This window comes from Montipora capricornis, chromosome 10 (assembly GCF_036669925.1).
Source record: "Montipora capricornis isolate CH-2021 chromosome 10, ASM3666992v2, whole genome shotgun sequence".
Classification (NCBI taxonomy): Eukaryota; Metazoa; Cnidaria; class Anthozoa; order Scleractinia; family Acroporidae; genus Montipora; species Montipora capricornis.
This window is the reverse complement of record NC_090892.1, coordinates 53,024,520-53,035,327: the sequence shown is the minus strand read 5'-3', so window position 1 is coordinate 53,035,327 and position 10,808 is coordinate 53,024,520. Positions and strand designations below refer to the sequence as shown.

General features: G+C 40.7%; 2 protein-coding genes across 3 annotated transcripts in view; both read right to left on the bottom strand.

The window, feature by feature from the left end:
- Positions 1-2,463, bottom strand: part of LOC138021695 (EGF-like repeat and discoidin I-like domain-containing protein 3) — an 18,854-nt gene extending 16,391 nt beyond the window's left edge. For both annotated transcript variants that reach the window (XM_068868653.1, XM_068868655.1), the window contains exons 1-3: positions 2,015-2,463; positions 1,110-1,221; positions 1-365 (exon numbers count right to left, since the gene is read on the bottom strand). The exon at positions 1-365 is cut by the window's left edge and continues 120 nt beyond it. In XM_068868653.1, coding sequence (XP_068724754.1) covers positions 1-365; positions 1,110-1,221; positions 2,015-2,374 — 837 coding nt within the window. In that variant the 5' untranslated portion in view covers positions 2,375-2,463. The remainder of the gene's footprint in view (positions 366-1,109; positions 1,222-2,014) is intronic.
- A 2,296-nt stretch (positions 2,464-4,759) lies between these two features.
- On the bottom strand, positions 4,760-9,733 carry LOC138019811 (EGF-like repeat and discoidin I-like domain-containing protein 3). Its single transcript, XM_068866713.1, has 5 exons — positions 9,349-9,733; positions 8,445-8,556; positions 7,638-8,095; positions 7,164-7,306; positions 4,760-6,873 (listed from the first exon to the last, which is right to left on the bottom strand). The coding sequence occupies exons 1-5, from the start codon at positions 9,706-9,708 to the stop codon at positions 6,855-6,857; spliced, it is 1,092 nt and encodes a 363-aa protein (XP_068722814.1). The 5' UTR covers positions 9,709-9,733; the 3' UTR covers positions 4,760-6,854.
- Positions 9,734-10,808: the final 1,075 nt, after the last annotated feature.

Here is a 10,808-nt window from a genome sequence, read left to right as displayed (position 1 = left end):
TGCTATACCTATCACCCCTATTGTATTTTTAAGGTCCACTTGAAGCCACGGATTTTTATCGCTGTTACCAGCCACCCAGGCACGGGCGTTTGGCCTATGTCCACCCCCTGGTGGCTTCCCTCCTGGGCCTGGTGGCTTCCCTCCTGGGCCTGGTGGCTTCCCTCCTGGGCCTGGTGGCTTCCCTCCTTGGCCTGGGTGGCTTGATGGTCTTACTCCTAGGCACAGCTTCCCTGTTGGTCTTCGTCCACACCACTTTGAATGTAACCTGGCGAACTGTGCTCCATGAACGTAGTCCAGTGACGATGAGGCACTTATTTGAAAATCTTTAATGGCTTTGCTTTCCATACCGAGGGCTTCTCTACATTCTAAGCAAGTAGAAGACAGAAATGGCTTAGATGCTAATAAATCTTACTACCCTTGCTTTGTCTTTCCAAATTATAAAGAATGCTTGTTATCAGGGGTACCCAACGTCAATTTTCGGAAAACATCTGTTCCTAAGACGATTTGAGATCTAGAATTTTCGCAACATTTGTTGTAAAATTTCTTGCTTGCCTGCCTGTCCTAGGATTTTCGATCATCTAAAACATGGTATAATTGCCCATTTTTAACGGATTTTTACCCTAAAAAGGTCACCTAGAAGTTTCGGGAGCCTTTTTTCTCGCGGAAATTCTCGAAAACGTAAGTTTTGATCCCTATAACTTACGGATCACTAGACTTTCAGCTAGGGAATCCGAACAGACAAAAACTTTTTAGGGGATACAAATATGCCTATCTCTACCGTTTAAATAATAAAATACTTTTAACAATGCTATGTTTAAGTGGTTTTGAACTATATTCTCGTCGGGTGCCCCTGTGTTAAAACCGTGATTAAGTTGCTATTGGTCCAATCAGTCAACTTTACGGTGTAATTAAGCTGGATTTTCTGCCCTTTCTCCCTACATCCCATCGCTAACAGGATCAAAACATTTTTTTGAATACGACGACCAAAACATTGGCGAGAGAAAAGCGCCTCCCTTGAAATTTACTTTTCAATTGTAGCTAGTTATCCCCATCCCTCGTACCTACGCCAACCAAGATGTTCTGACCAGTTGTGAAGATGTAACGATTACCTTGGCAATATTGTCCGGTCCAAGGATCCTTGCACAAGCACCTAAAAGCTCTCAATTCCTCTGCGAAAACACATGAGCCCCCGTTCAAGCAACCGGTCAGCTGACAATCACGCTATACCAAGAAAAATGAAAGCAAGAACGGCTAATTCAATAAATTAAGGACATGATTTGATATCAAAACAAACGGTCTGTCCAATGTATAAGTAATAGCTTACAGCACAAAAGTCCGTATTTACAAATTTTTGCCAATATGTAGCCGAGCCGTTCTTTTATTTCACTTTGTAACTGGAATAATAATTAAGATATAGATATGTACATCGATTTTCCTCCCAGTTGCCGCAATTCTGTGTGGCGTAGCAGCATTTTATTAAAGGCATGTAAGGTTAGCCATCCATATTTAATTAAATAAAATCGCGGATTCAGATCCTTGGATAAACACACGGGACCTCAAAAGAAATAAAGAGAAAGTCCTGCCCGTATAATTACATCTGCAAATGGTCAGAGTTTCAAGTCCTCACGGATAAGGACTGAACCGCAGAGCCCGTTTTTCAAGCTATGACAGTTTAAAACAACTTAAAAATTACTCCTGAATAGCCAAGTCCTGAGTGGAGAAACAATTCATTGTACTTTTAACGTTGTGTAGAAGTGTCTAAGGACAGTATTCTAAAAAGGCGAACCATTTGTCGATTCATTGTCCTTAGTTATTTACTGACCTTTTTCAGAACTGGGAAAACCCTGCTGATGCATAATTTATTCGCCTAGCTTAACAATGTATCATACCATCTGGAGATCACACGGGCGACCCTTAGCTTTATAAGCTGACTTTGCTTGAATTAAGGACTGAGGCAAGTTTAAGAGACAAAAAATAACAGTTCTATCCAGAATCCCAGAAAAAGATTACTCACCTCCGCCTTTTTGTCGAACAATTGAATGTAAACGGATTCTTCATCGTATTCCAAGTCCCCAGAGTTGGAAACTGCTTCTCGTTCGTTGAGTTCGCAAACGTTTGTTATCTTACCTTGGTCTGAACTCAACGTTTGAACAAAATTTAACGAGACGCAACGAGAGTCCCTTTGACATCTCAGCCCACATGATACCACGCTGTCGACTCGAAGTGACTTAAAAGTGAATCCTTTAAGTCGGCGATTAGCTCGAGACGTGGCAGAAGAAGACAAAAACGTGGAATCCCGGGATATTATTTGAGGAATAAGGATACCAAAACAGCCAAAAAGTAACACGAAGGCCTTAGTCACGGTGTAGTCCATGTTGATTTTGAGGAGTCAGAGAGAATGGTATTTTCGTGCACGCACACTTGACCAAGTACGGTGTAGTTCTTTGTTCGAAATTACTCTTGTTAAATTTTGTAGCTCAGTCAACAAGGAGGTCGTAATTGCGGCACTAAAAAGCAAATTTAGAGACAGAAAAGGGTGGAGTTAGTGGCTAAGAATATAGTTCAGTAGACAGAGCTGAAAGACATCTGTCAAATTACTCTGATTTGTTCATTTTACCCATAACGTTTCGTGATTCCGGAAATAAAGCTGATTCAACAAAGAAACGTGATAATAGTGCTGATAAAAAATTATTTCAGTGATCATACAATAAGTGTCTCGAACATCTGCTCTATATAGTTACTCTGTGACTCCAAAAACTCTTGCTCTAATTTTTTGAAAAAGTAAGTCATCTATGATTTAGTTACTGGTTTTTTCATCACGAAGTTTTCTGACTGTTCGTTTTTGTTCCATTTCATATGAACGGTTATTTTGTTTACTTCGTCCAGGAGCCAAACTGAAAGGCTTTCAGGTTCGCAAAAGCATTTACATATGCGGTTATCACCCTTTCTGTGCTATTTACCGTACCATAGAAACAACAAAAATACAACAACGATATGGAGAATTATGCAGTGTGCCGCGGTAACCAGCACTGTCTTTATTACAGACTCAAAAATAGGCAAAACACAACACTCCCCGGGGGTTGGATACCCCAGCGCATGCAATGAAAGGCAAGCCGAGCACGTATCCGCTGCAGCGGACACTCGGAGGCCAGAAAAAATCTCACCAAGATTGGCGCAGGAAATCTGGGTAGGAACCAAAGTAGGCTACGGCTGCCTGGCCCTCCTACTGGACCCCTAACCAAAACTTCTCTAATACGAAAAACACCCCCATATCCCACTAAAAGAATAAACAAAAAGCGAATTTCTGCTAAAGGTAATCTCAGCAATAGAGTCACGCTTCAACGGCTGCTTGGGCTGGACGGGCCCCGCAAGCTTCCTTCGGGCACCTTCGACAACGCCCTTCACCAAGGGGTGAATGGCAGGTGAGTCCATCCCTAACGAGAGAGACGTAAAAAACCAGGCATTCCAGTTGGTCACTCATTAAAGAAACCCACAGATAGCCAATCAAATACTACCCCTGGATGACGCAATTTTTGCGTGATCACGCGTGCGTTGCTTCCACTTAATTACAACGGGCTTTCTCGACATTTTTTCACCTCTATAATTTTTTAGTAATCACACGATTTTTCTAGTGCAATTTGGAGTAAACACGCACTCGTAACTTTTTTTTTCAGACTACAAGTTGCATGAACCCATAGGGCTCGCGCAATTTTGTTCGTCTTTGAAAAAGTCTATTCGTGCTCATTTATTCCTATAATTGCGCACTTAAGGTAAGGATAGTACCGACCTGCAAAATAGCACGACACTTATTCAGGGGTGTGGCGATCGCGATGAACACTAGACCACGAAAGGCTGCGTCGCAAACTAGGGGGAAATTATTTATTAAACATTCGTGCGTGTTACCGAACATGAGTTTTTTTGTGTTTTCGTTTACGCAATATCCGGTTATCGTATTACTCGGTAACACATCTCACGGGGTTAATATTTTCCCGGTATTGTTAAGAAAAAGTATTAAACATTTTTAATACCATCGTAGAAACTTTTAAAGCATCCGTTTACTGGTTTGGATCGGAATGAAGCCGTTAACACAGTTTTAAATGTGAACAAGTATTCTACGATCGCACTTTAAAACCTATCGTTGGGCCAAGGAATGAGGACTTAAACTGGATACTACGTAAGATATCGTAGCATAACAAAAAACACTTAGAAGGAAATCCGCTAAGAATCCTTCGAACAAAGTGTAGGCTACTCGTAGCCTCTCGTTTTTAATAATAATATTGTACTGCTGTGAGTATTTCTGCAGTAGGTAAGTGTGGTGAACATGTCCTGAAGTCAGTAAAGCTTCCGTATCCATCTAGCTGAACGTGAGACACGCGGGAACTTGGGACGAATAGAGAAATTTTACCTTTTACCGTATTTGAAATTAACGCAACAGTTTAATTATCGTGATTTGAAGGGAATTTTGCTTCCCAATAAAGGAAATTAACGCGAAAGAGAGGGTGGGAAATGAACGCGTCTGCTACACTCCTCAAAAAAGAATTTGTTCAGAACACAAAGAAATTGCAGTTGAAGTACAGTAAACGATTACTAATGTGAAATATTGGTGTGAAATAAAACGCATTAAAGAGGCGCGACTTTTTATAACATTTAGCTATGAAAAATTGCAAAAAATCTTTTATGCCTTTCCCTCGGCTGTTAAACAATGCATACAAGGTGCTGCTTTATCCGATGCTCGTTTACTGAGACCAAACAACATTAATAAAACATATACCAATTTGGAATAATTGGCGATGGGCAAAAACCCATAGCCGCTTTAATAAATTGCTAATTTGCAAATTAAATCTTATATATATAATATTGAACAAATTATTCCTGGCCCAGTAAAGGTGAGGGCTCCAAAAACGCAACAATGCTTAACAAATCACAACATCAAGGCATTTAGAGGCGGACAAAGGAGAGGAGGTGGGAATTAAAACACTTCTTGACTCAAAGAGTAGCTGAAGTGAATGCCCACGCTTACACAACTCACGTGTCATGGGTCCTAAGAAAGGGGTACTACCGATTGCATAAACCCTAACCCCCTGTAATGCCCGGATGTTGTCCCGCACTAGTAAAACATATGCAAAAACCATGACTAACCGGCAGCGCTAGCCTGCATAGCTGGCGGTATTGTGTACTAGGCGAGGGAGATTTGGCGGCGGAGCCGCTGTACCAGTCGACCGGTACACTCGACCGGTACACAATACCACCAGCTATGCAGACTACGGCAGCGCAGCCAAGTGGAAGGCATAAAAATCCTAGTCGCAAGCAAATATTTCATTTCTTAAAAACACTTAAGAAATTTTGTAAAAACGGTTAAAATTACACGGTTAAAAAATACACGGCGTTTCGACGTTCTCAGACGTCATTATAAAAAAAAAAAAAAACAAAACAAAACAAAACAATAGTTTATTAAGAAAAAAGGTGACATAAAAATATGCTACAAGCTAACAAAGAGTGTAGCACCGTATGATGGAGTCACTCTTGAGTGTTAAGGATAGGCATCAGTTCTTTGATAAATAGCATTTCGTGAACCAGGCAGTCAAATTTAACGTGGCACTTCTTAAGAACACGAAATTGGACCTCATGAAGAAGATTTTTGTCACCGTGCACTTCCAAAAGGTGTTTACCGATAGCTGAATACTTGTGTTCTGCAGTGCATTGATGAAGGAAGGTGTCGGGCTGTATAACCGACATAATCTGTATCACACAGATCACTTGATAAATGACGTCCGAGAATTTCGAAACGTCGCGTATTCAGTTCTAACCGTGTATTTTTAACCGTTTTTACAAAATTTGTTAAATGTTTTAAAGAAATAAAGTGCATGCGCAAATAAAATATATTGTTATACCTCCCAACTCAAATACGTTTCCTGATTGGAGGAGAACGTGTCACGTGCCATTGGTCAAAACTCAATGACGTCCTAGGGCGAACAAAACTCAATGACGCCCTAGGGAAACGACACCTTGAACTTTGGACTTGCACGTGATCAGGTCGTGCATCTTGAAACCGCGGCAAATTTGTATGCCAGCCGCGTCAAGCAAATAATTTTTACGCAGTCATGGCAGCTAAACGATTTCAAACTCTATATTTTGAGTTGGGAGGTATAACAAAACACTTAATGACTGGCCCCTCGGGAAACAGTGAGTTTTGTTTCCCCTCGAGCCTCAATGTTCATTGAGGTCTCGGGGAAACAAAACTCACTGTTTCCCTTGGGACCAGTCATTAAGTGCTTAATGTTTGGCTAGGTGACAAGAATCTCTGGAGTTTGCCACAGCTTTGGGGAAAAATTATGGTAATTAAGGTTGCGAAAAGTAACGCGCAACTTAATTAACAGCGCGGAAATTAACGTTAACACAAGTTAACACGACTTAAATTAACGCAAAATGTTCAAATTCGCGTTAATTTCCTATGATAAGGTAGTACGCATTAGCGCAAAAAAGGCAATCGCCAGTCTGAAATTTGCGTTTTGAAAAAAAAAAATCAGAGAAAATTCTTTGATTTTAGTTAAATTCCTCCCTGTTAGCTTCACATATCGAAAAAATTCTCCATGGAGAGAAGCAAGTTAAAGCAACTGAATTTTCAATGATCCTTTTAAGACGAGCAGCTGCTTACATGTAATTGCCGTTTGCCATATGTTATTTCACGTAAATGCGAAGCTAAATATCTGTAATAAATAAAAGAAAAATCCGCGAGTGATTCCATCGGAGAATTCTTATTCGCTTTCCAGCGTCGTCGCTTGAACTCCCTCGGTTAAGTCCTTTACAAAGAATCCAGGAACCAGATTTCCTTATCAATTATCTCTTCGTGGGCTTTAGACTTTTCGGCCGATACTGAAAGAAAGGAGTACAAGTCATTGACATCCTTTGTGCGTGACAGCGAATGTTGGAAAGCTACAAATTATCTTGGATTAATATTTAAAGTTCAAACGTAACTTCTGTTGTATTTGAATTTCATTGGTTGTGGAGGGGTGGGATGGGATTGGTCCCTTCCTTTGGGACTTTTCGGATCTGGCCCTGCAACGCTCTCGTATGTTCTCCAGGCAGCCACTAATTAGTAGTCATAGAACTATCAAAGTTTCTATGGTAAGTTGCAGTCTAGAAAACTAAATTCACTTTTTTACCTTTTACAAGAACCATACAGCTCAATCCTCATGGATGCATGACAGAACCAGTAGACAGGAAGAACTCGAATGTAGCGAGCTACGATCATAGGGTTGAACTCCTTATACACCACTGAACGCTCGTCCGTGTTTCCTTGAAAGGTCTAATGAAAAAGTTTTAAAATTTATATAGCGAAGTCTCTATGTGAATGAGCTTATATTCAAGTAACTTTTACATAAAATCGGTTCTTACGGGATATGTATTCAGTCAACAGCATAGTGGATAACAAGTAAATAGTAGATAAAAAGAGAGGCTATGAAAATGAGTTTATTTAATTATACGACTGAGGTCTTCTTAACTTGGACATAAAATCGAACCAATTGCGTCTTAGCCCCTAAATATTCGTTCTGTTTTGCACCTACAGTGGCGATTTTCAGCTGACAGAAACGTCACCTTTCTCTCAAACTAAAAGAAAAAGAAAAATCCATTCTTACCGTTTCCGACCTGTCGCCATTTTTCTTAAAAATCTTGAAGGGCTGCCAACTTGCTTCCCGATATTGAATTTTGTATTTTGTGACCCATCCTGGGCCATATCTAGAGCTTCCTCCCTGCGTTGCTATACCTATTACCCCTATTGCATTTTGAAGGTCCACTTGAAGCCACGGATTTTTATCGCTGTCACCAGCCACCCAGGCACGGGCCATAGGCTTATGTCCACTCCCTGGTGGCTTACATCCTTGTGGCTTCCCTCCTTGGCCTGATGGCCTCCCTCCTTGGCCTGGGTGTCTTGATGGTCTCACTCCTTGGCACAGCCTCCCTGTTGGTCTTCGTCCACACCACTTTGAATGTAACCTGGCGAACTGTGCTCTATGAATGTCGTCCAGTGACGATGAGGCACTTATTTGAAAATCTTTAATGGCTTTGCTTTCCATACCGAGGGCTTCTGTACACTCTAAGCAAGTAGAAGACAGAAATGGCTTAGATGCTAATAAATCTTACTAACCTTGCTTCGTCTTTCCAAATTATAAAGAATGCTTGTTATCAGTGTTATAACCGTGATTAAGTTGCTATTGGTCCAATCAGTCAACTTTACGGTGTAATTAAGCTGGATTTTCTGCCCTTTCTTCCTATATCCCATCGCTAACAGGATCAAAACATTTTTTTGAATACGACGACCAAAACATTGGCGAGAGAAAAGCGCCTCCCTTGAAATTTACTTTTCAATCGTAGCTGGTTATCCCCATCCCTCGTACCTACGCCAACCAAGATGTTCTGACCAGTTGTGAAGATGTAACGATTACCTTGGCAATATTGTCCGGTCCAAGGATCCTTGCACAAGCACCTAAAAGCTCTCAATTCCTCTGCGAAAACACACGAGCCCCCGTTCAAGCAACCGGTCAGCTGACAATCACGCTATACCAAGAAAAATGAAAGCAAGAATAGCTGATTCAAGAAATTAAGGACGTGATTTGATATCAAAACAAACGGTCTGTCAAATGTATAAGTAATAGTTCACAGCACAAAAGTCCGTATCTACAAATTTTTGCCAATATGTAGCCGAGCCGTTCTTTTATCTCACTTTGTAACTGGAATAATAATGAAGATATAGATATATACATCGCTTTCCCTCCCAGTTGCCGCAATCTGTGTGGTGTAGCAGCATTTCATTGAAGGCATGTAAGGTTAGCCATCTATATTTAATTAAATAAAGTCGCGGATTCAGATCCTTGGATAAACACACGGGACCTCAAAAGAAATAAAGAGAAAGTCCTGCCCTTGTAATTACATCTGCAAATGGTCAGAGTTTCAAGTCCTCACGGATAAGGACTGAACCGCAGAGCCCGTTTTTCAAGCTATGACAGTTTAAAACAACTTATAAATTACTCCTGAATAGCCAAGTCCTGAGTGGAGAAACAACTCATTGTACTTTTAACGCTGTGTAGAAGTGTCTAAGGACAGTATTCTAGAAAGGCGAACCATTTGTCGATTCATTGTCCTTAGTTATTTACTGACCTTTTTCAGAACTGGGAAAACCCTGCTGATGCATAATTTTTTCGCCTAGCTTAACAATGTATCATACTATCTGGAGATCACACGGGCGACCCTTAGCTTTATAAGCTGACTTTGCTTGAATTAAGGACTGAGGCAAGTTTAAGAGACAAAAAATAACAGTTCTATCCAGAATCCCAGAAAAAGATTACTCACCTCCGCCTTTTTGTCGAACAATTGAATGTAAACGGATTCTTCATCGTATTCCAAGTTCCCAGAGTTGGAAACTGCTTCTCGTTCGTTGAGTTCGCAAACGTTTGCTATCTTGCCTTGGTCTGAACTCAACGTTTGAACAAAATTTAACGAGACGCAACGAGAGTCCCTTTGACATCTCAGCCCACATGATACCACGCTGTCGACTCGAAGTGACTTAAAAGTGAATCCTTTAAGTCTGCGATTAGCTCGAGACGTGGAGGAAGAGGACAAAAACGTGGAATCCCGGGATATTATTTGAGGAATAAGGATACAAAAACAGCCAAAAAGTAACACGAAGGCCTTAGTCACGGTGTAGTCCATGTTGATTTTGAGAAATCAGAGAGAATCGTATTTCGTGCACACACACTTGTTAAATTTTGCAGCTCAGCAAACAAGGAGGTCGTAATTGCGGCACTAAAAAGCAAATTTAGAGACAGAAAAGGGAGGAGATAGTGGCTAAGAATATAGTTCAGAAGACAGAGCTGAAAGACATCTGTCAAATTAATCTGATTTGTTCATTTTATCCATAACTTTTCGTGATTCCGGAAATAAAGCTGATTCAACAAAGAAACGCGATAATAGTGCTGATAAAAAATTATTTCAGTGATCATACAATAAGTGTCTCGAATTTCTGCTCTATATAGTTACTGTGTGACTCCAAAAACTATTGCTCTAATTTTTTGAAAAAGTAAGTCATCTATGATCTAGTTACTGGTTTTTTCATCACGAAATTTTCTGACTGTTCGTTTTTGTTCCATTTCATATGAACGGTTATTTTGTTTACTTCGTCCAGGAGCCAAACTGAAAGGCTTTCAGGTTTGCAAAAGCATTTACATATGCGGTTATCACCCTTTATATGTAGAAGGAAGGAAGCCCGGGGGGGGGGGGGGGGGGGGGGGGGGAACAATTTAAAAATTTCTGGGGGTGGGGATGTGCCGCTGGGACCGTGGAACCCTTAGCCTATACCAGAGCTAGTTCAGCTGAATTTTGCTACCGTATACTAGAGTAAACTGCCACCGATTTCCGCCTAAATTCCGATTCTTGACAGTTAATAATACCCGGAGGTGTTTCATGATAGCCATTTATTGACACTGTTGAGGCTGAGTTACGTAAACTTAAACTTTGCCGATTTCATTTTTTTATATTCTTGAGTGGGAATTTCTGGTTTCCTTAGTCTTGATAAAATCCTCAACCGACTGGTCAGTTTCGTGAAAAATGATACCCTATTCTAGACCGAAAGGCTATGATTTATATACTCTATCCTAGAGTAGACTGCTTGAAAACCATACCCTTCACAGCGGCACATACCTATATAGTCCATATATGGCAGTACCCCCCCCCCCCCTCCGGGGAAGGAAGGAATCTTGATTGCACACATTGATATTTTGACTAATTATAGCGATTATACTGGTATATAAGAC

Bases quoted from the DNA above. Each gene is read 5' to 3' on its own strand.
- LOC138019811 (XM_068866713.1), bottom strand. From the start codon at position 9,708: ATGGACTACACCGTGACTAAGGCCTTCGTGTTACTTTTTGGCTGTTTT. The intron at 8,096-8,444 runs GTAATCGTTACA...CTACTTGCTTAG, and splicing joins GACCGGACAATATTGCCAAG to AGTGTACAGAAGCCCTCGGT. The intron at 7,307-7,637 runs GTAAGAATGGAT...CTTTTTCATTAG, and splicing joins ATGGCGACAGGTCGGAAACG to ACCTTTCAAGGAAACACGGA.